The 23,730-nt window shown below is 34.0% G+C and overlaps 3 protein-coding genes and 1 long non-coding RNA gene across 19 annotated transcripts; 2 read left to right on the top strand and 2 right to left on the bottom strand.

Annotated features, from left to right (window-relative positions):
• The first annotated feature begins 7,054 nt into the window (after window positions 1-7,054).
• LOC112294344 (caltractin) lies at window positions 7,055-10,998 on the top strand. Of its 10 annotated transcripts, none has more exons than XR_012219372.2 (7): window positions 7,055-8,202; window positions 8,411-8,733; window positions 8,854-8,968; window positions 9,224-9,312; window positions 9,956-10,034; window positions 10,350-10,470; window positions 10,609-10,998. XR_012219372.2 is itself a non-coding variant. In XM_073540112.2 (7 exons), the coding sequence occupies exons 2-7, from the start codon at window positions 8,431-8,433 to the stop codon at window positions 10,653-10,655; spliced, it is 657 nt and encodes a 218-aa protein (XP_073396213.1). In that variant the 5' UTR covers window positions 7,055-7,275; window positions 8,418-8,430; the 3' UTR covers window positions 10,656-10,998. The 10 variants fall into 10 exon arrangements, 8 of the variants coding, with proteins under 8 accessions (XP_073396213.1, XP_073396212.1, XP_073396211.1 ...); XR_002973307.3 differs by having other exon boundaries at window positions 10,350-10,479; XM_073540112.2 differs by having other exon boundaries at window positions 7,055-7,275; window positions 8,418-8,733; window positions 10,350-10,373.
• Window positions 10,941-13,316, bottom strand: LOC112294343 (vesicle transport v-SNARE 11). Its single transcript, XM_024544655.3, has 5 exons — window positions 12,660-13,316; window positions 12,435-12,493; window positions 12,098-12,289; window positions 11,673-11,843; window positions 10,941-11,486 (listed from the first exon to the last, which is right to left on the bottom strand). The coding sequence occupies exons 1-5, from the start codon at window positions 12,748-12,750 to the stop codon at window positions 11,334-11,336; spliced, it is 666 nt and encodes a 221-aa protein (XP_024400423.1). The 5' UTR covers window positions 12,751-13,316; the 3' UTR covers window positions 10,941-11,333.
• Window positions 13,317-15,342: 2,026 nt separating this feature from the next.
• On the top strand, window positions 15,343-18,015 carry LOC112294222 (uncharacterized). 2 transcript variants are annotated; one of them, XR_016497972.1, is made up of 3 exons: window positions 15,343-16,658; window positions 16,844-17,364; window positions 17,830-18,015. It is a non-coding gene; the product is annotated as an uncharacterized LOC112294222 (long non-coding RNA). The 2 variants fall into 2 exon arrangements; XR_016497971.1 differs by having other exon boundaries at window positions 16,762-17,364.
• Window positions 18,016-18,147: 132 nt separating this feature from the next.
• LOC112294221 (uncharacterized) lies at window positions 18,148-21,074 on the bottom strand. Of its 6 annotated transcripts, none has more exons than XM_090243779.1 (3): window positions 20,471-20,802; window positions 19,054-20,292; window positions 18,148-18,749 (listed from the first exon to the last, which is right to left on the bottom strand). In XM_090243779.1, exons 2-3 carry the CDS (start codon window positions 19,464-19,466, stop codon window positions 18,722-18,724), a joined length of 441 nt encoding a protein of 146 aa, XP_090099905.1. In that variant the 5' UTR covers window positions 19,467-20,292; window positions 20,471-20,802; the 3' UTR covers window positions 18,148-18,721. The 6 variants fall into 6 exon arrangements, 4 of the variants coding, with proteins under 4 accessions (XP_090099905.1, XP_090099907.1, XP_090099908.1 ...); XM_090243781.1 differs by having other exon boundaries at window positions 19,054-19,933; XM_090243782.1 differs by lacking the exon at window positions 20,471-20,802 and having other exon boundaries at window positions 19,054-19,363; window positions 20,154-20,419.
• Window positions 21,075-23,730: the final 2,656 nt, after the last annotated feature.

Below are 23,730 nucleotides of genomic sequence, written 5' to 3'. Positions count from 1 at the left end.
CTTCCTTTGTAAGAGCTTCTTTCTCCTTCTTAATAAAGTTTATTTCTAATTTTTCTTCACTTTCTTTTAAATGTATCATACCATCTTTAAGAAAAACAACTCTTTTGAATAATGCCTTTGTAAAATTTTCATATTCCCTTCTTGAATGATTCATGCTATCACACCACATGCACCTATATACTACAACTTCTAATGGTCCTAATTTTTGTCTTATTTTTATTTTTGATGATTGACTCTTCTCTCTACATTTTGTAAATTTTATTTGCAAATCTCTCATTCTTTATATGATTTCATGAATGTCCATTTCTTCTTTCTTTGACATAACCATTGAAGGTTGAATCATAGATGTAGGATAGATAGTAGGCATTTTTATCTTAGATGCTTATTATAATCTTTAAATACCTACTTTATTTTTTATTTTTTATTTTTTTCCGCAAGCAATCATACTGCTTCTTCTACTTCTTTTCAAAATCAAGTCTAATATCTACATAAAAAATGATTTCAATCCAATTGATAAATCACTAAAGATCTTAGAAACATTTAATGACCCTCAAACTCTAATTTCTGAGACCTCAACCTACAAAAACCTTCACACACTTCAATCTAATTATTTGACTAACTTCAAAATTTGCACACACATTTAAAAATAGTACATCAATACATTATCTGAAATTCACTTATGCACATATTACAAAACTCAAGAAATTCTCAAATTTGTAAACATATTTTTATTTCTTAAAATCTAAACCAATTAAAAACATCACTAATTTTGAAAATCTTTCAAAAACTCAATATTAATTTATTTGACATAAGATCAATGCTTAGAAATCTTTTCTTAAGTTTTCTCTCAAATCCAATATTTTAATATACCAAAGAATTTTAAAGTCATCATATGGATGAAATTTTATGCCTTGGAATCTGATTTCAATGTAGGTTAATAATTAGTCCTCTATGAGTATCAATTTTTGATAATTTGAAGTAAATTTTACTTTATCCTATTTTTAATTCTCTCTTAAATATAATTATATTAATTTTTTATCTCAATTACTTTGATTTGGCTCTTTTATGCCTCTACAAAGTAAATAGAAGTCCCTTCTATAAAAAAATAACATTAAAACTAAATCTTTTATTACCTTTTTATCTTTTATTCTTATTTTTCTACTACGTCTTTTTATTAGATTCATCTATAATAACATCTCTATCTTCATTTTTCACTATATAATTGTGTTACTATATGATACTGATTTGATTTTCTTAACTAAGGATACATCTTATTTTTTGATAAAGTCTTCATCAATAAAATAAGCTTAGTTTTTTAAATCTAAAAAACCTAAGATTTTGTGATTTTTTGGTCCTAAAAAAATTATTTTAAAAAAAGTTAAAAGGATTTAAAAACAAAATATGACTATTATTATGAATTATGTAAGATTTTAATTGCATGGTTCCTATTTTAGCTAGAAAAACTTGTTTTTTCACACATTGTTGTCGATGGCAACCATGCTCTTTATTTTGTGATTGTGTTGCTTCTTTGAACAATATTAAGTAGTATATTTAGATTCTCCATAATAAAGGTACAAATCTTTTTGATGACAATAAGTATTGCTTTGTTTAATAAGAGATTGAAAACATACTGTATTAATTTGCATCCACTCTCATTTAAACAAGAAAGCTTCTGAAAACTATGAAGATGTTGCTATGGTTTGACTTATACTTCTCCAATTAAATCTTTGTTCTTCATGTCTTTCAAAAAGACAATTTTTATAAGTAATGGCTTGAGCAATAAATTACTCTACTAAATCTATTCTCAATATTGTAAATAATAAATCTTTGATATTATTTTTTAATCCATTTCAAAATTTATTGATAAGAGCTTTGTTATTTCAATCCACATTGCAAGCAAGGTTTTGGAATTCAATAGCATATGTGGTAGTTGAATATAATCTTTATTTTAGAAATATAAGCTTAATTTTTATTATCTTTTTTTGATAATTTTTTCCAAATATAGCCATAAATACTTCCAAGAATGAATTCAAATCATAGAATATTTATGAATCTTTTTCCATCAAAGGTGGAAAATAAAAGAGATCACTTTGTAACAGAAATATAACTATAAATTCAATTTGAATAAATCCATTGAAGTATTGGAAAGGATGCAACTTAAATATAGCTTAATTTGTTGCAAAAATCCTTAAAATTTTGATCTTGTTCTATCAAACTTCTCAGGCATACTAACCCTTGCCTCTTTTGAATCTTTAAAAACAAAACTTCCTAAATTTGGTTGTAAGGCTGATCTACTTCCTTTCTTCAATTGCAATATTGCTTGGCATAGACTATGGACTTCTTCCATATGCATAGGAATAATACCTCCATGATTCACATTAGAAGTATATAAGTTTTTTATCCTTAGAATATTGAAAAGTTCATGAAGATCTACAATAGTTACAAATTTATTCTTACTTTCACTAAGAGTAGCATCTATAATCTTTTCTTTTATAGACAACTCAAATAAATTAAAAAAAATAAATTAAAGGAAATAATCTACAACCTCTAATATCAAATGAAAATTTCTACAAAAAATAATAATCCATTCTCTTTAAGAAAAAAATTAAGGTTAAAAAACTAAACTATTTGTTTAAAGATGAGTAGTTTGCAACCTTCAAAATTCAACAATAGAAGTAGAATAATCCACTTACTTCTAAAACAAGACATAAACAATAAAATATTATTTTTGCCAAATTGTCTAGGACATGAATTTTGAAGAAAGAAATCTTCAATACGCTCTTGTGTCACTCAAAAAGATTAAAAAATCACTCAAAGATAGTAATATATTGAATTAGAATGGCTATTGCCGAAGACAAAAAGCCTAAAAAGTCTTGAAACAAGACTAAGGATTAAAAAGGCATTGACAAGAGTAAAAAAAAAAAAACTTGACTCTTACTTCCATATATACTCTCTAACTAGGAGCTATATTGTCATGTAGTAAGACAATTATATGGTGAAAAACAAAAACATGGATGTTGTTATAGAAGAGCCTAGTAGGAAGATATAGTAGAAAAATAAGGATAAATAATAAGAAGATAATAAAAAATTAAGTCTTAATACTGCCTTTAAAAAAAAAACTTCTATTTGCTTTATAAAAGCATTAATGCCTCAAATCAAAATAAATGAGATGAATAATTGATATAGACATGTTTAGAAAAGAGTTATCAATAGATTCAAGTAAAAAGTACCTCAAATTATTAAATATTGATATTCAGAGAGGACTAGTTGTCAATCTAGATCAAAATCAATCTCTAAGGCATAAATCCATGTACCTAGGAAAAGTCCAAGGTTCTTTGGTAGATCAAAGAGTAGAATATAGAGAGAAAATTTATAAAGAGATTTTTAAATGTTGATTTTATGTCAATTGAGTTAATATTCAATTTTTGAGAGATTTTTAAAATTAGTTTTTGGTTGGATTAAATTTTGAAAAATAAAATTATGTTTACAAAATCAAGGATTTTTTGAGTTCTATGGTGTGTATACAAGTGAATTTTGGATAGCATATTGGTATTCTAGTTGTTAATGTGTGAAGATTTTGAGGTGAATCAAATAGTTAGATCGAAGTATGTGAAGGTTTTTGTAGGTTGAGATCTTAGAAATTGGAATTTGAGGGTTAGTGAGTATTTTTAAGATCTTTAGCAATCTATTGATTGGATTGAAGTGATTTGTATGGAGACTCGACTTGATTTTCCACAATTTAAGTATAATTTGGAGGCAATTCAATGGTTTAAGAATGAGATATTTGCACTGGAAGTTCAACATTTAGATTGGAATAGGAGGCCAACCAATACCTAAGTGGAATTTACAATTGATTTTCTATTTGGTAAGTTTGATCTTCTTCAAATTTTGTAAGCTTGTTGCCAAGTTAGTTTTTGAAAGGTGTGTAAAATCTTAAGCAAGATCAATGGTATAATTGATAGATATTGAGGTTCTAAACTATCTCAAGGTTAGGTTAATTTGATTAAGATTTGGTTTAGGATTTTGGAATTAATTAGGATTTAGGATTTTTTTAGGTTTTAGCTAGGATTTGACTTAGGATTTAAATAAGAAATATTTGAATTTTAACTAGGATTAAAGTAAGATTTGGTTGGAATTTATTTAAAATATATTTTTGATTTTATTTTAATACTTTCTTTGAATTTCTTTATGATTTCTTTATTATTCTTTCGTAATTTCTTTGAGATTTCTTCAGATTGATTAAAGCTTGATTAGCATTGTTAAGCTTAAATTAAAGTTATTTATGATTCAATTAGAATTAAAATCTTATTGTTGCAATATTCCTTCTACCTTCCACAATGATGTATTTGATGCATTCTTAAGCATGGCTTCATCTAATATGACAATATAAGAATATTCTATAGAATCTCTAACACATTTTGACTTTGTTAAATACATATCTTAACTTATAAGGCAAGTTATCTATATGTGTACTATAAACTTAGCTTGTTCTATAAGATATTAACATATTTGACATGTAATTAACTTGTTGACTAAGTTTCTAACCTACCAATTAATTACAAATACATATAAAGTCAAAGCAACATCTATGAAGCTTTTTTAGAAGAAATTATGAAATTAATCAACTTTTATCTACTTCTACTTAATCACATAGGTAATTATTGGAATAAATATGTTTGTCCATGACACTACTATAAATATACTTTTTATTCTAAAACTACAAGTAAGCCATTTCAATGATTTACAATGACTATTGGGTAATAGAAAAAAATAAAGATTATATTTTAAAAGAGCATAATTTAAAAGATAGTAGCAAATTACTTTAAAAAAAAAATAAATAGAGAGAGATAGTAAAAAAAAACTTAATGCTAATGCTATCATTTTGTGAAAAAAGACTTCTATTTACTTAAAAAAGCTATTAATAAGACAAAAAATAGGTTAGAAAGAACAATATTATGAGCATCTTTAGATATAAGTAAAAAATAGGTTTTAATAAAAATTACTTAGAAATACCTTATATTAATATCTAAAAAAGATTGATTATAAATTAGTATCAAAATTAGACCTTCAAGTATTAATAATAGTGAAAAATTAAAAAAATTTTACCTACAACAATTAAAAGATCCTTTTGTTGATTTTAGAGTAAGATTAGAAAGAAATTAATAAGATTTCTTGAAACGTTGATTTTGAAGAATTTTTATAAATATTAATTTTGTCACAAATTAAAAAATTTAGAATTGTTTTAGGTGACTTTATTTTTTGCTGAATAAAAGAAAAGTTATATTTTTGTGAGCCATGTGAGGTTTATAGGAAATCTACAATTTAAAATTTTTAGGTTTTTAAATATAGTTATATTGAATGTGTTTTGTAATTTTTATTTAATTAAAATTTAAATAAATTAGAAACTTAAAAATTGAATTTTAAAGACTACTAATGGTTTGTACTATTTTGAAGGATTTTTCAATTAGATTGAAATGATTCTTTTGCATATTGATAATTGATTTAGTTTTTAACATTGAAACAGGTTTGGTAGAAAATAAAAAATTCAAAAAAGAGACATTGCTACTAGAAGGTTAACATTAAGATTAAAAAAAAATGACATTCAACACCAAAGTAAATTAGAAGCATTATTTATTTCCAATTTTAAATTTTTTATTCTCTTTGAATTTTATGTGCATGTTGTTAATTAGTAGATCGACAAGTATAAAAAAATTGAATAAAAAACAACAGTTAAAGTAATGATTATTAAGATTTTAAATTAATTATGGAATTTTTTAAGGATTTGATTAAGATTTAATTAAAGTTTACTTGGGATTTCTTCAGAACTGATTAGGATTTGATTAGTATTTCTTTAATTTTTCTTTATTATTTCTTAATTATTTCTTAAATATTTTTTATGAATTTTTTAATGATTTCTTTTGGATTGATTTGGATTTTTAAGAATTTATTAAGGTTCATTAAGGATTGTTTAAGGTTTACTTAAATTTGATTAAAATGTCATAAGATTTTTGTAGGATTTTTTAAAGATTAATCTAACTTTCTAATTTATCTCAATTTTATAAATTATAATCTTACATTGTCAATACACCAAATCTATACAAAATCCTAATTTTGTTAATCAACACTTTGCTTCCAACAAGTTAATCTTTATGCTCTTTGCTTAAAGGCATCTTTGTATTGCAATTTGGTGTAGAAAAAGACATTTGTTTCTATTTCAACAAAAATTCAAACATGTTTTTGTTTTTTAAAAAAATTAAAATTTTGTAGTATATTATCTTTCTTTTCTTAATCTAATATTTTAATTATTATTTTTATTTTTGATATTATTTAAAATAATACTCAAAAAATCTCAAAATTTAATAATCACACTGTAGAACTATCATTTAAATTAAGTTTGAACTAATTAGTAAAAATAAAAGTAGAATAAAATATTAATCATAATATGTTTAAATGCATAAACAAACATAAAATTACTTGATAAAGGTAAGATGTAAGAGAATATATTATGATCAATATCTACTTTCCTTCAATTTGAGATTTAAGAAGCATGCTATTAGATATTTTAATGATTGTATGTGGAAGCAATATTTTAAGTTTGTGTTACAAAAAAAATAAAAAATATTAAAAAATAGATAATTTATTAATTTAAAATTTTCAGTGTCATAAAATCTGAAAAACTACAAAAATTAAAATACTTTAAATTACCAAAAAATGAAATAAACTAAAATTTGTATGCTATACTTTATTATAATATAAGCCAAATATATGATAAAAAAATCACAGTTAATTTATAAAAATGTAGAAACAAACGGAAATAGAATTTTACCTTTAAAAAAATTATCTTATAGTTTCATAAGATTCAAAACTACAAATTGTTCGGATTCACACTGAAGAGATTGTTACCCATTTTCATACGATGGCGATAACCTGATAGACGGTCATATATCCGTTCGCACCACCCGGGTATCGTACCATCCGGATCCGGACCAAGAACCGAGACCCTGGTACGGGATGCCGGTTCTCTTCCCCGCAGCCGATTTCTTGAATCGCACCTCTCGAACGGGATTGCTCGGTGAAGCTGGTTGAAGATGCAGTGCCTGCAGCAAATGCTTTGCACCACGGGTCTTGTATTGTATTGTATTGTAGACGGACTATCGATCGGAATCTTTCCAGTAGTTGAATAACGATGAGTTTAGGTTCGTGAAGGCCACCTGGAAACGTCGAAAGTGTCGCCAACCGCGTGACGAACTTAATCGAATAGAGTGTAGAAGTTCGGTATGCTCCTGTCCTCGCCCAGGAAATGTGTAGCCGAAGTTTGTCTATCGGTGGTGTCGGATATGTTTTAGATTCGAACTCCGTGGCTCTTTTCCGTCGTAAGTGTAAAAAGTAATATCCACTAATTGCGCTTGTTGGTATGAGGTGGTGATGTGGTTGGAGACACTAATAACCTTTGTCGGCGTTTTAATTTATTTTGATCTTCAATATGGAAATTCGAGTTCAGATTTTCAGGAGTGCTTAGGTGAGTATTTTAGCTAAGCTCTGATCATTGTTTAGCGAATGATCCAACATTTTTCGCTGAAGTGGTTGTATTAAGAAGATCGTACCACAGAGTCAAGCAAAACCTCGAGGAAACTTGATGGCACAATGTTCGAAAATCTACGTTAAATCTTAGAAACACTCCAGTATTTGTCGTGGTGTATATTTGTTCGCATGCAGCAAAATTCTGTTGCGTCAGTGATAGAAATGCCGACATCGCACAGCTAAGACTAGGAAGTTGTTACGGAAACTCCGAAACAGTTCTGCTGCATTCAATTAACTTGTGATGAGGCTGCGGTGTTCTTGCCTCTGATCAAGAAGTGGGTTTCTTTTGACCAATTAAATTTAAATGTTTTTTTTTCTCTTCCGTACGACATATGACCAATGCGGTAATTCTCCTCTAACTTTAAATTGGTGGGGGTTTACAATTGACTTCTGCGGCATAAATCGGACCTCGCATGTTTTAACCTTATTTCTGAAAGTTCACAATCTCATTAGGATCGGCATTAGTCACCCATGGGCTGTTGGGCTCCCACACTCTCCTTCACTGTAGCATCTCCCTTTGCTTCAATACAACAAGAATGCAATGAATGTTTACGATGGTGATTAGTATTGCTCTTACGTGGGACAGTAATTTCCACTGATCATACAGTATACTTGTGGAAGGTACTATAGAAAGTCTGATTAAGATCTGTTTGTAGTGATTAGCGAGTATACGTAATCTAGCAAATTTCAGACAAGCTGGCTTGTATTTCGTTAACGTGGCTCAGTTCCTAAATAAGAATAACAAGAAGTAAGATGTATCATCATCTTGACAGTGAGCTGAAGTTATTCCTTGGCGGAGACTAATTTTGCAACTCATTTTGTCTTTAAGGAATAAGGACGTAGGACGAAATGACAAAGACATGCATGGAATCCTTGGAACAACGAGATTTTCAAGATCTCAGAAGGAAACCCTCATGGAATCCCGTTTCATCATCTTCGTCGCACCTTTCAAGAATTGCTCCTTCCACCCCTACGGCCTCACGATGTGGAGAGTATAACACATTAACAGCACGTGCTGTTGCTGTTAGCCCCAGGATATTTCGTAAAAACGAAATCTTTGACATCAGCAACGCTGACAAATTCGAGATAAGACTGGCCTTTGAACTATTCGACACCCGAAAAGTTGGCAGACTTTGTTACAGAGACATGAAGGTGCAAATTATCATCATTCTTTGCGGTGCGCTCTTGCTTGTACAGGCGTGACACGTTTAATGTCTTTTGGATCATGCATTAGATTGCAAGTAAGATTATAGCCATCATGTATGAATGCAGGGGGCGATGAGAGCACTGGAATGCGATGTGAAGAAAGCGGAGGTGTTAAAACTCATGAAACAGTTTTCTAAGGACGACAACAATGAGATTGACCATGAGGAGTTCATGCAAATCAGTAAGCGACCACTGCTTCTCGAAATGAATTGATTTTCATATTTTATTACCGAAAAAATCAATTTTAGTACCTAGATATGATAGATAAGGTAGTTCCAGATTTCAAGATATCTTTTATATTCTGCACATGCACGTGTCTACAGTCTTCAAAATATTTCGTTTCACCAGAGCTGCAAAATCGACGACGCAGCTACAAAATTTTGTCAACATAATTTCATTCTTGGGTTCCCTAATCTTTTCCTTTTCATCACAAAAGTAATGAGGAAATACAAAGAGAAAGATCCAGAGGCAACCATTGGCAAAATGTGGACAGTCTATGATGAGGAAGGCAGGGGTAAAATATCGGTAACTAACAAAACCCCCCAGCTCCAGGAATTGACCAGAAGCTTAGAACACCCTTTATTTCAATTACTGTCAGCCGCACCAATAACAAAGAATTGCGTCATCTTTGAGATTTACTCAATTTTGTGAGCTACAGTGATAGAAGAGTTCACAGTATTCAAGGTATATCAGTATAGAATGGAGAGAACAAAATACTTATGATTTTACACCTAAATTAGTGCAATTTCTTCATGCAAAAATGTATTTAATTGAAAGAATTTTAAGAATCAAGTAAGCTTTACCTGAAAAATGAAAAGATTAAAGTATAATAGAAATGAATAATTATATACAATATAATAATGTGTTTTTGACCTGCAAAATTTTAGTAACAAGGTAGAGTATAGTATTAAAACTCGCAGTAGTTGTAAAATCCAGTACACTGATCGAATGTGTATCATCCCTAATTTCAATCGTTACATTTTTTCCTACACACCACAAGTATGTCTGCATGGGGTGTTGTAGCTATAATCGTAGTTCTTTACCATGACACCTTCACGAAAATTATAAAACGAAGTTCTTTTTAGAATGGTGTCCGAGTGAGCAGAGAATATTTCGAATGTTTGTGATATTTGTGATAAAGTCTGACCTTGGACGTGACTGCAAGCAGATAAAAAACGTAAGGAAAGTGGCGAGGGACCTGGGAGAGCCATTCACAGATGAGCAGCTCGAGGCAATGATCACTATATGTTAGTTCATTCGATTCTATAACCTTTTCTGTGGGACCTCCTGAATGTGGATTAAGAATGATAGCCAGTATATCAACTAATTGATCTAGTTGCTGCAGGGACCGAAGTGTAAAAGTTAAAGAAACCAATCTATTTTGAATCTCTCAGTCAGTAGCGCAAGGAGTTTAGGTGGCTTAGGCAGCTCTTGGGAAAAAAGCGTCTACTCTTGATCAGTAGTAGACACACCGTAGACTCATAATTCGGATACTCATGTGTCTACCACGCTGCAATTTAACTCCTGTGTACTAAAATTTGGCTGCTGGGATGTTCTTGCAGTTGACAGGGACGGGGATGGTGAAGGTATGGTCAGCGCATTCTGATGATGTACCACCAACCCCTACTTTCCGCACAGAATCAAATCCTACTTTGATAAATACCGAACTCGGTTGACTTGCAAGTGTGCATTGTAAACCCTCAACAGAATGTTCTACAGATTACCTTCTGCATTATTCTTGATTTGAATTAAAATGCTGGACTTCGTTTGTTGAGTAATATGGCTTCAGCTTTTCATACGATGCTTAATGTCATTGTGCAGTTACTCAGGATGAGTTCTACGGCATAATGAGAAGGGACACTTTGTGAAGGATTACTCCATGAATGCAGCCCACTCTTTAACCTCATTAACAGACAAACGAAGTTTCCGACAATCTGAGTAGGAATGCTGACCTAATGCTATGGAGGTAGTCAGGAATGATAGGAATGATCTAGCTGAGCACCACACAGAAACATGTAAGCATTGAATCTTAAAGAGATGAACCTTCTTCTAGAAAAACACAATATGGAGTTGTTAAAACACACGGATGACGTCAGTTTCAAACCTTGGTAGCAACTCATCACTTCCAGAATATGGTAGACTACTCACCAAGGTATGGAATCTGAGAATACATTTGATAGCTTATACAATATGATTGCCAGTTCTTCAGATTATATGTTACTCACCTGATAACGAGAGCAGAACCTTTCAGATGCACTCGGAAGCCAGCACCATGTTTACTGTCTACATGAGTATTTCTGTTGGGACTGGTGACATGAACACCTCATGAAATCAACGTCATTGTTGGCTGGCTTACAGTTACGGAAAAAACTGAAAACCCGCCATGTTTCAAGTAGCCACAACAAAACTACATGGGCTCCGAACATGTTGGATTTGAATCCCACTAGTACATGGTCTTCAATTCAAAGATTGATGCTACACTTCGCAAGTCGGCTTACATGCATCTATCAACCTCACATCCTGCAAGAACTTCCTTCAAGTTCGAACTACTTGTGAGACTTTATGTAAATAACAAACATAATCGCAAGAAACAGAACCGCTATTATGCCTGTCATTATGTACTTGTGCTTTTCGAAGCGCTGAGACATAGAACTCAGCAAACGGCTACTCTTTGCAATATTGGTATCTACTCCATGCATCTGCATGTCAGATCGTGTAAATATGCATCAAAAAAAGAGACATCAGATCATTCGTGCAAAATAAAATTTGTACGATTGCTCTTGCACGATTTCATCAATTTGTAAGATCTCCCAGTTTGTCGAAGGTGCTTCATGCCAAAAATATTCGAACCCTTTTGAGTACATTAGAGTCGAAGAAAGGCTCACCATCTGTTGTGTATGAAGAAGCGTTTGGTGTTGAACATGTAAATCCTGAAGAATTCGCACACCTAGGTCTTCGGTTTCAATAAGCTGCCGTCTGCTCTCCTTTACCTTTTCGCCAGATCGATTGATCCTGTCTGTGGCATTTACAAGCCTATCTCTTTGATCTGCTTCGAACTGCAGCACGGCATTCTATCCGTTGATTTCTAAATACATTATTAAAACCTCCCATCACTAATGAAATGCACTAAGAAGGGATTGCAAGACAGTTAACTTTTGGGCCCCTGAACAACATGATTTTTCAAGAGAGGCGGAGGTGCATGTATCTCGAAGTTAGAGGGGAAATAAAGGAAAAAATACAGTTGACTCCCCACAACCATTGGTAATTCTAAGTAGCCTTGTTGGTGAAGTGTTTTCAACTGTCTGCGTACCCTTGATTGAAGGCCACCCGGCCTAGAATCGATCAGTTCATTTCTGGCTGAAAGTGAATCTATCGAAACCAAGAAATTTTTGGCTTCCCGTTTAAGAACATTCAAGTCTGACTTGTATTCTCGTAGCTTTGTGAGAAGCGCAATTTTCAAAGGGGGAATCAAGGTCCGCGCCTCCAGATCCATTCTCCTGATCTGCACTCATTTGTTCACCACTTTAATCTACCAGGAATGCTATGAATTCTTGAACAAGCATTTGAATTAACATTTATTGAACGCCACAAAATATAATATACCCAGAGTATAATGACCTAATGTGCTTGGATAAAGAATCCAGTACCAAGGACTCTGCCTGATCCAGTCCAGTTTTGAGCTCGTCATACTTCTGCTTCTTCTCCGCTGCCATTCAGAAACAGTTTTCTTTTAAAAGGGAGATATGCGGCTAAATTTGAAAACATGCCAAGATCAACTTTGAATTGGCTAATTCAAACAAAATTGTAGCGTGCGATTTATAGGTGAATTGCTAATCACACAAAGCATATGCAAGTCTGAAGTAACAACGCACTTTCATTGGAACTGACTGATTTGCAACGCTTTTTAATGTGAGTACACAGCTCGCAAAACTGCCTCTCGTACCCGTCGAAGATTTCGCTCATGACTGGACCAGTGTCCTAACTCCTCGCGTAACTCGTGCAATTCTTGAATGTCTCTTACGCAACAAACCCTTCCCAGACAGAGTCTTGAAAATCGCTTGAATATCAGGCGCAGCCGGAACTGTTTTATTTTGAGAAGAACAAGTAGAACAAGTGTTTCAAGTAGCATCATATGCCAGCGTCTTACACATCGTGCTCCTTACCAACCTCCGCATTCCATAGTGGACATTTCGAGTGAAGGGACTGAAGCGAATTGACTGTAATTAGGTGGATTTTCACCAGAAAACTACCCATACGTAGGCCCGCCATCAATCAATCTACTAAATGGATGTTGATGTCTTTGCAAGAGAAGCACGAAGGAGACATCAGTAGCGCACGAGTATCCCTGTTACGCCCTAACGACTCTAAAGAGGATGGCAGAGAAGAATCCCCTTTAGACAGCGAGCCGTTTCCGTCGTTAGGACCTGCGACATACAGTTATTGTTCAGGATACACCTCTTGATGCAGGTCAAGTGCCAAACAAAACCGAATTGTCACGGCTCGAATGATTCACGGGATTTAACTTAGACAACTATCCAGTGTTCAGAACAAACTACTTTTATCTAGGAAAAAACGACGATTCAAGATCACATGCCTAGGGGACTACGATTGAAATGGAAGTGGAGTAGAAATTGCAGAGTCAGAGACAACCATGAAGAGAAACAAGACAGCAACCAGCACTCTTGTTCCTCACTACTGTGAAGGGACGTCAATGAAGGGATTTGCAGAAGTTATACAAGTTAACTAGATAAAGTTGAAAACTTCAAAACATACATAGTTTATCTTTGTTGCTCAAAATTTCTTGAAATGAAAAGCTATCAAGTGGAGCTTGTCATCTACTCTCATTTGTAACAAAACAACATTTATAGCAAAGTTTGATGTGTCATAAAGAATGTCTTCAAAAAATTGACGCAAAACAAAATTGGTGTAGAAATAAATGTTGTCTTTAAAGCTTCAAAAGATGCTTCAATTTCTTTATTCTTCTTAAATTTATCTTTACACATCAAGCATTTAAGAGAAGCTGCAATTTGAAAAAGTTCTTAATGAAGATTCTATAATAATTAAAAAATCTCAAAAACCATTGCACATCTTTGACTGTTTTTAGAACCTTTCAACCTATAATAGTTTGGATTTCACAAGTCTTTTGTTGGAAATGATGTATCCTAAGAAGTAAACTTCAAAAGTATAGAATACATATTTTTTTATTTTGGCATACTCTCTTACATCTTTAAGTTTTTGTAATACACAATGAACATGAAGTTTATGTGTTTTTTGTGTTCTTAGAATAGATTAGAATATCATTTAAATAATAGATAATAAAGTTTTTTTAAAGTTAAAGTTTAAAAGATATTTGTTAACTTTATGCCTACAACTTTGTAACTTGATTATATACAAATTACAATGTTTTTTAGTCTTACAACTTGAATTGGTATCCAACAATAATTTGCTACTTGCCTTGTTCCATGATTGTCTTACAACCTATTGTTGTTCTTCTTTATTGTTATCAACATGTTTGGATGAGGTTGTTTCTATAAGTCTTTATTTAGTCTCTTTTACTAGTTTGGCTAAGTATGCAAGTATTGGTTTTTCTTTTCTTTATATATATATATATTTGCTATTTTGTTATGACTTGCTGAACTACAAAGAATTTAAATAATTCTTTGGTTGAATTTATTTCTGATTTTTCTTTAGTTTATATAATTGTTCATATATATGTTTTATGCTTTGGTTTTTCTAAATGTTGGTCTTATTTAATAAGATTCTTATTATGTCTTAACATGCCTTACTTGCTTGCAAAGGTTTCTTCTTATATTGCCAATTTTATTAAGTAATATAGGCCTTATTTAATATTTTAATAACTTATCCTCTAAGCTTTTTATTTGAATCCATAGCAACTTAAATTTTTATTTAAATTCTTTTTTTTATTAAAACTAGATACAATTTATTTGACATTTGAGCACCTTTTAAAAACACTCAAAATCTAATTCTAAATTTAATGCATTAAATAGACTTATTATAGAAAAAATAGTATTATTTAGAATAATCCAAAAAAATTGCTATAAACTATTGGTAGAAGGTCTTTACAAAAATATTTTTGATTTATCTTTAAAATATCATATTGATTTAGAATGTAAGCCTTTATTTTTAACTTAATAATATCTTTCTAGTTTTTATATTTTTACTAAAATAAGACTATATTTATTATTTTATTTTATTTTATTTTTATATTATTTATTAAAAAATCTATTTAAAATTATTGCTTAATGTCTTTGATATAGATTTTTATTTTTTAATATTTGACTTCATATTTAAAAAAAAAAAAAATAGTACTTCTTTTTATGAATATATTTCTATGGTTGATTTTAACTTAATATTAAATAATTGTTTCAAATTCATAATCCAATCATTAGTTTATATGCAATACATTTATTAAATCGGGATTTTATTAATCTATTAAAATTTTAAATTTTAAATTTTAATTCTAATTTTAATTAGACTTAAAAATTTTAAAAATCTAGACTCCAATAAACCTTTGTTGTTATGGCTTGTTTTCAAATCTTCATCCAAACTTCCTATTATTTAGAAAATAACTTTTAAAAACTAATTTGGAAGGTCTTTTAACTCTATCTATGAATAAAATCTTAATTAAGCCTAATTCTAATATAGTATTTAGATTCTTAATTATCTTTAGATTAAATTTATAAATATATAACTAAAATATTTATCTTCTAACAAAAATTCAATATAAAGAGAGTAACAATTTTTTTTCAAGTTATATATAATAATTTAAATTTTATATGATATTACTATTTTTCTTTTATTTTTTTAAATAAATTTAATATAACTTCATAATTACATTACTAATTATAAAAATTAATTATTGTAAGATTTCTATCTAAAAAATGTACAATAATTACATGATTTGATAAATATTCTAATTTATTGTAGACAATATTTGCATCTTCCTCACAAGGTTTTGGTTTTAGCAAAAATCTAGCATAATTTTAAATAAAACCAAGAAAAAAAATCATAAAATAATTTTTTGTTAAGTAACATGCTTTCTTTCCTAAGTTCTTAAGCTCTTAAAGAATATGTATTGACATTGGAATTTATTGGCTACTTGTCTAAATTGTTAATTTGTAAAAAATTATTTTGAAAAGAATGTTTCACTTTCACTCACTCTTAGGACTACATTTTGACAAGCAATACATTTTTATATAATTAGATTTTTATTCTTAAATAACAACAGAAATTTTACTTAAATTAAATACGTAAAAACAAAACAAAGCTCAATTTGACTAAACTCCCAATTTCATCAATTGGAACATGTAGTCCACTATTGGAAGTATAATGATAAGAATTTAAAAGGGTTCAGCACCACCCTAATCTTAGAAATGTCGAGTCGGCCGTGACATTTCGCCACAAATACCAAGGTATCAAAAATATAAACAAAATAGACAGCATCAGCACAAAGAAACTTGCACGTATTGTCCTAGTTAGTAATCACACGCGTGTTGTCGACGAAGAGGACTGTGAGTTTATCTGTAAAATGTTCGGGCTCTTCGAAACAGAGTTCAAATCCAGACGTCCATGTCATTGCTGCGCTCCTTGATACATGCGGGCGGTCTGGCTTGCTTAAGAAGGTAGACTCTGTTTCTCAAAAGATGGAAGAGACTCCTCCTTGTGAACCTAATTCTGCGACCTAATGGCTGTGTTTGGACGAGCCAGACAGTGAGAGAGAATTGATGCATTGTTCAGCGAAGTCGAGGAGGTGGTCTTCATTTTATTTGGACCTACGTTCAACGTTCTTATTGATGCTTATGGAAATGTATGTCTTCGGTGCAAGACGGAAGGGGCAAAAGGATGTTAAGGTAACTGCCGGCTTTACTCCTGGTACTTTCACATATAACACAATGGTTGATGTCTGTAGTAAACGATTTTAGGACAGGATCATGAAAAGAATGTCATCTGCAGGTTGTCCAGCAGATATGCTAGCTCACAGATCACTCACGCACGCATACAGAAAAGCTGTTAGTAATTTGAAAAGATGGAGCAGATCTTGGAGCAGATCTTGGAGCAGATGCAACTCGCAGGATGTAAACTGGACGTGATAGCCAACAGCTTTCTCCTAGATGTGTACGGCACGAGTTGAACGATGAGCAAGATCAAAGCCACTTTGCAGGCGCAAGTTGAATTTAGGTTGGTGGATCACTGCAAGTGATCGTCTACAGTGTGGTGCATTGCTCTCCTATAGTTATTTAATCGTTGCTCTTACTTGAACAAGTCTTTCAGGACATGCCAGTGCTGCCCGGTGCTTGAGGGAAAGTGGAGCTGATCCAAGCTCTGAAACTATTGTAATCCTGCTCTGCACTTTGCGCTCTTGCCGATTCCGCTAGGACTTTTCAGCAATTTTGCGTTATATCCGAATATGTGAAGAACTTTGGAGTCATTGTATGGATACCAGGGGAAAGGACAGACAGTTATAGCGAAAGACCTTTTTAAGGTGAAGCTGCGGTTCTATTTGATGCATAGCAATCTGTGAAAGCTGCATCACGACTGGTTCTGTATGATTCTTTGGTACGTTGAGCATCAGACTTTCCGTTATCTATTGAACATTCTTCATGATGCTTAATCTTCTATTGCTCCAGAATGTTCTAAAATGGACGCTGTGGTACTCTACCTTGAGAAAAGTTTAACAAAATTTCGTTCTTGATTAATTATAATCACTATTTCAACATTGAACTTCGTTTAAGTAAGATTATGACGATCCACCAAACTCAGAAGGTCTATTCAGAAGTGTCTTAATGTGCCAGCGCCCGGAGTTCACAGTTCACTGCTTCACATGAGAGTCAGGTTTACAGGTGACTACCCTGCAGTTTCAGCTGCCTGGATGTCCACACAAGTGACTCAGTTGCTCATGTGACACGCAGCTCTATATATTACCACCAGAATTTATTTTCATTTTATTTTATTGTACTCCTTTCAATCCTTATCAAAGATTTTTTCTTGTCCTGTTTCTTGTCTGTGCTTTTGCTTGGCCAGTGATGAGATATCTGTGGCGATTCGATCAAATGATGAGCTGTAGATGCTGAAAACATTGGAGACATGGCAGCAGATGGTCAACGTAAAGTTATTCGCATGAGTTATGGTGATGGCAATTGCTTCAAAATCACTTCATCATTATGTTATCTTAGTGGTGAGGTCACGAGGTTAGGAATTTTTATTTATCCTCGTGGAAAAGCGAACAGAATAAGTGCAGATTGTATTGAGACGCTGAGACATCACTAACTGCACCAAAATGTGCATATTTACTCAGTCATGGCATGATGATTTCCACAAATAGTATAAGCCCACTGTTAGTTGCGTCAGCAAATAAAGTGTTATCGTTTATTACAAGTTTCACACCATGAGGTCCCCGGACGCTCACATCAGAACAGCTTGTATAGAGTCCTGAACGGTATGGCTATGGAGAACTTGCTGAAAGAAACTTGAACTAGAGTGCTGAAATAGGGAGCTCTCGAATATTCCATTATAGTGTAATCAAGAAGGTATTGAATTCCAGCGATCAGCAAAGATCTAGATAAATTCAAATGAATGCAGTACCGTCCTTTGAAGTAGTCTTGGTGTGTGCACCTCGTCCTGGGGGGGGTATCGAGAGGATCGAGGATTTATATTTTGTGTAATGGCTTTTGAGGATGAGGAACTTGTTTCTATCCTGCGTGACAGACTAAGTATACACAACATAGGGGGTTTATCATACGCTACAGGACACGGAGGATTGCTACGGTTGTGAAAGACCTCCACAAAGGAGACTTGGCTTCGCTCATTGTGTTCAAATCAACCGTGATCATTTGAATTATCTGCCATAGATCAGATAGCTCTTTCTCATTGAAACATGAGGAATTGCTCGACAGTATTCTTCAAATGGAGAGAGTCATTCATCAGAAGCATTCTCCATTGACCTGCAAAACGAAAACCACAATTGAGTTCACTCTTCAACCAAAACCCAAAACTCTTGAATTTAACTCTCATAGCATGTCCAACAATGTAATTAGTGTGTTGAATCAGCCCCTTGCACGAAGATCGTGAGAACGGCTTCAAAAGACCGCGCGAAAATCATGAAAGAAACTCAAGCATTCGTATGTTTCGGTACCAGAGGACTCATGAATCTGATGTGATCAATAAGAAACCACCTTGCTTTCCTCCCAAAATCACATTCACAAATAATTCAGGTATACTATGGACACAAGGAGAAGCTCAGCTCACCACAGCAGAAGATCGGAGTTGCTCTCGGCTCGGATCTGTTCGTTCTGGCTATCAAGGAAGCTTACGTACTGATGATGAGGTGCGTCCTCCACAGCAAAGAAAAGGAACGTGTCATTGATGTCTACAGATATGGAATGACCGGAATTTGTAGAACTGGGAAATAGTTTGTCAACTGTGGCAGAGGCGTGCTCCCCATCCTTGAGTGTTACAATGCAGGACTGATCGCTGCTCGTGAGAGGAACGATGCAAGTATCGCCAGCTTCTAAGATTTTGGGTGGATTGTCCACGCAGTGAACAGTGGCCTGCATTCCTGAATAATTGAAGAAGGTTACTTTCGGACCTGATTGAGGTGCAGCAACTGCCAGCATCAATACTGCGAGGGACAGAACCGCTTGGAAAGCAAATTTCGCCATTTCACTGAATGAACGTGAATTAGATTTTTCGATACGAACTACGGAACTAGATCGAATTAGGGGCGAAGAATGGGGAAAGGTTGGCACTCTGTGCACAAATTGGACGTCTCAAGGAAGCCTTGCCTAAGCGAACCCCTGGCCCTGAGACTTGCGTAGATAACCTTTCAGATGACACTGTCGTGTCCACTGTCACGTTCGAGGGTTGTCAGAAGCAGGAGTAAGTTGCCTTGAACGTGTGGTTACACCATGTCTACTGCAATTTTCAAATACTTCAATCACAAGAGCTATGAATCCCCCCGGGAGTTCATGCGTCACGGCAATTGGCGCAGATTGCGCTGAAACCTGTAGGAACTGGGACTCGCATAAACTAAAAGTCCTGCAGGCATCACTTACTACTTCCACTCAGCCTGTCAGCTTCTTGGCGGCAGGCAGCTATGGCGTCCACAGTAGAAAAATAACGTTCCAATCTGCTACAAGCCACCCGTTACGTTTATTCCCTGACGACGCGCAACGACATCACACCCTTACTATTAGCAACCCTCTAAAATGAAAACTCCAACCCCAGCCAACATTCGCATCGACTTCTGACCGACTTCAAATCCTGACAGATACAGCAGCAAACCTAATCCCCAACACTACAGTTCCAGGAACGCACTGACGCACTGACGAACTGAAGCTACAACACACCTCAAGGTCCACACGGCCTCCACGATATCATGTACAAGTTACTCAGCGGACCCCAGTAGATCTCGATGACCTCAAGTTAAGCTTCAAATCCAAGAGCTGGTCAATCTGCCTCAACAACTCGTCCTCTGCATGCTAACGACTACGAATGACCCGCCCCGGGTCACAAGCTTCGTTTTGTACATGATCTCAATTATAATAAGACTAAACCATAATCATGCGAAGAATAGCAAAAACGGGAAAAGGGATTTAAATAATCAATATTTTAAAAAACCATATATTAAAACGCATTTGGTAGAGCATGAGGCTAGCCAGCATACATGTGACGTAAGCTGATGCGCAGACTTAGCTGCCGACAGAGGACAAGCAGCGGCCGGATGGGAAAGAATGCGGTGCGTTGAAGTGGGAGCTGCGGTTAATTGCGCGACGCTCGGTAACTGCGGGCGATCGATTCCAACTCCCCACCTTGAATTTCCCAGGCAAACGCTCGTCACCGAATCGCCATCTTCCACCCTCGCCACTCCCACACGCACTGACGTTGGCAACGCATCATCCCCCACGATCATCGTCATACCCGCCGTGTGCTCGTCCACATCCTCTCGCTGATCCCTTCCACTTCGATGCAGCCTTTCGCTTCTCACGCTACGACGCTAATTTTAATGCTTTGCTAGCTTCCGACACATCGATTTTGTCTCTTGTGAAGGGAAGAGGCCCTCGGTCGCGTCATTCGGCCCCGTTTCTTTTCGCCCTCCTACCTTTCCTCCAGTGTAGTTTTTTTACTTCCTCTCTTTTTGATGCTTTTCTTCGCATTTCTCCTCCACACCTTTCATTGTACTCCGCCTTGGACCGTGAGTGGCAAAGCGTTGCATGCAATGGACCCGACCCACCAAACAACAAAATGGGTAGCGGAGATGCCTAACTTGATCATCAGCTGCCCTTTGTGGACTCTTCTTCCTTGTTAATGTGCCTTTTGTCCTTTTTAGTGTAAATCTTGAGTCCACGCTGGACCCCACTTGATGAAAATCACATTAATGTATTAAATATCCAAACAAAATGGTGCAAGTAAATGAATTTATATCTGTGTACATGTGTGTGTACATGTGTGTCTGACAATATGTATGTATATAGATATATATATGTGGGTGTGGGCATGTGTGTCTGACAATATGTATATATATACATATGTGTGTGTGTGCATGTGTGTTTGACTCTATCTATATATATATATATATATATGCATGTATATAAAAGTGTATGTGGGTGTGTGTGTGTATGTTAAGCAAGGTTGTGTGATTTGTGGATTCTGTTCAAAGATATTTTAATTGTGGGGGTTTAGATGCCAAGGTGGCTATGGGTACCAGGATTGCCTCAGTAAAAGGTTCCTGGAGGAGGTATATAAGGATGTGGGAATAAGGAATAATCATGCACAAGTCTCATGTCACTCAACAGTTGCTTCCTTTTTTATTTCATTTATTATTTTTTAGGATATATATAATATTTTACTAGCCCTTAAAAGAGGCTTCACTCTGTTGAATACATGGTAGGAAATGATCCCAGTGCATTGAAGTTTTCCTACATTTGCACCTCACAACCAAAACAATTATGCCAATAATTATAATTGATTTGGAGATGCAGTCAACTTGAACTTGAAGAGGGAATAGTATTTTTAAAGTAGCTTTAGATATTGATATCCTTGGGTGTGGCATTGAAGCCAAGGGCTCTGCATGACAATGAATTTGTGGAACATCCAATGTGCATTGATTTTTTTGAATGTGCAAAACAAATTTTTTGCTCTTTTGGCTGTAGCTCCAGGAAATCATTTGGTGCATGGAATTTACAATAAGACAATTTTCTGATCTCATACTTTAGTATTATTTTGCATCACTTACATTGCATACTTGTGTCTTATTCCCTTTTGCAAGATTATGAAACATGGTATACAGTATCAGGATTCAAAGGACTTGGTGAGGTTTGTTTGTTTTTCTTTTTATCTTTTTTCTAAACCTATAGATCTGTTTGGTAAGGTAGATCAGGACATGTGATCCCTCAATAATGCAAAGAAGTGGATTTTCACTCCTTTTGGAAAAATTACAATATATAGTATTTCGACTGTGCACACATGCCAATCTCTTTGGAATATGTTTACATAACAGCATCTAAACTATTGCAGCATGTGTTAGATCATGCATTGATTTCATCACAGTATTTTGTATTTTTTTATTGCCCTTTAAAAGGATCCAAACACAAAATGGTTGTGCAGGAAGTCTGTATTTTCACAAATTCATACAAAACCCAACAACAGAATCATATGTAGAAAAGAATTTTTAAGCAAATATATTTATTATAGTACGAAAAAGTGCAATATAGAGAAACACCCAGATCATACAACCCCATGGGATCAGAAATGCTTCATCAAGTAGGTTCACAGGACACCGAGGCCCTGCTGGATATATGATATAATATACGCGAATATCGTATACTGTACATATTTGAGATGCGTGCAGAGCTGGCGGGTCCCCCGTTTTGAACGGGTTGACTTTCTAAATCCGGGCCTGGGCCCGAGGTCGCCTCCTAGTCGTAGGTCATCAAGAGTCAATGGCTCACGTGTTCAACATTCGAAGAACCGGGAGTCTTACTCTGTCGTCCGTTGCTTTGTTCATAAATAGCGGATGAATTAGGGGTCAATCAAGACCCCCCATCTTGGTCTTCCGCCCAGGTCTTTATCCTGAATGGCTTCGGCGATGACCCCCAAGCCAACGACTTTTACTTTAACTCACTACATATTTTTATTTAAAGGTGTGGATAGGTCAGGAAATGTGGGAGTGGTCAACCTGAGTTGGGGCCCCCCAATTGACATGTGTAGGTTTATTTGTTTTATGAGATATTCTTTTATTGCGTTTTATTTATTTATTGTAATTGTTTTTACGGCCCCTCAGTGGGAATGAGTGAGCTCTCTTCCCCTATTCTTGAACATGGCACATGTTTGTCCCTTCGGTTTACAGCCACTTAGGAAAACCCAGTTGGGTGCATGTCCCCCCCCCCCATTTTATTTTTAGTATTTGAAAAGTGTTAATGTGCATGCAAGGTCACTGCCCAGCTTGCCTGTAAGTGTAAACACGTGGGCTGATGAATATATATTTACACACACACTCTCTCTCTCTCTCCCCCAATATATATATATATATATATATATATATTGATATATACATATACATTCATACCTATGAGATATTGTGGCAAAGTTTCTAGTTAAATTTTACCAGATGTACAAATGGTGGTCTAGTTGGGAAGTCAATTTTGCTTCCACAAGCGAATTTTTGTTAGGAGATACATTGTGACTGAATATTTGACCCTAATTTAAGGCTCCTCTTCTGTGTTACAATATAATATAAACCAAACATTCACCAACGACTTTGAAAGGTCTCAAGTTGAGGTTTAAAATAAGAAATAAAAAATGATACCATTGGATGAAGCATTTACGAAAATGAAGAATGCATAGAATATTCAAGGATGGACTTAAGATTGACAATCTATAATTAGTAGTGTTTGATGAGATCATGGACCAGCACCATTGTCCTTC

This window comes from Physcomitrium patens, chromosome 17 (assembly GCF_059467195.1).
Source record: "Physcomitrium patens ecotype Gransden chromosome 17, ASM5946719v1, whole genome shotgun sequence".
Classification (NCBI taxonomy): Eukaryota; Viridiplantae; Streptophyta; class Bryopsida; order Funariales; family Funariaceae; genus Physcomitrium; species Physcomitrium patens.
Note: the sequence above shows the minus strand (reverse complement) of the source record. Positions and strands in the feature narration are given on the sequence as shown.

Excerpts from the sequence above, each read along its gene's own strand:
- LOC112294344 (XM_073540112.2), top strand. The coding sequence starts at position 8,431 with ATGACAAAGACATGCATGGAATCCTTGGAACAACGAGATTTTCAAGAT. Across the intron at positions 8,969-9,223 it reads TGAGGAGTTCATGCAAATCA|TAATGAGGAAATACAAAGAG; the intron begins GTAAGCGACCAC and ends TCATCACAAAAG. Across the intron at positions 9,313-9,955 it reads AAGGCAGGGGTAAAATATCG|ATAAAAAACGTAAGGAAAGT; the intron begins GTAACTAACAAA and ends GACTGCAAGCAG.
- LOC112294343 (XM_024544655.3), bottom strand. The coding sequence starts at position 12,750 with ATGAGCGAAATCTTCGACGGGTACGAGAGGCAGTTTTGCGAGCTGTGT. Across the intron at positions 11,844-12,097 it reads CGGGTGGCCTTCAATCAAGG|TTCGAAGCAGATCAAAGAGA; the intron begins GTACGCAGACAG and ends GCCGTGCTGCAG. Across the intron at positions 11,487-11,672 it reads TTCTTCATACACAACAGATG|ATGCATGGAGTAGATACCAA; the intron begins GTGAGCCTTTCT and ends TCTGACATGCAG.
- LOC112294221 (XM_090243779.1), bottom strand. The coding sequence starts at position 19,466 with ATGGCGAAATTTGCTTTCCAAGCGGTTCTGTCCCTCGCAGTATTGATG. Across the intron at positions 18,750-19,053 it reads AACTCCGATCTTCTGCTGTG|GTCAATGGAGAATGCTTCTG; the intron begins GTGAGCTGAGCT and ends TTCGTTTTGCAG.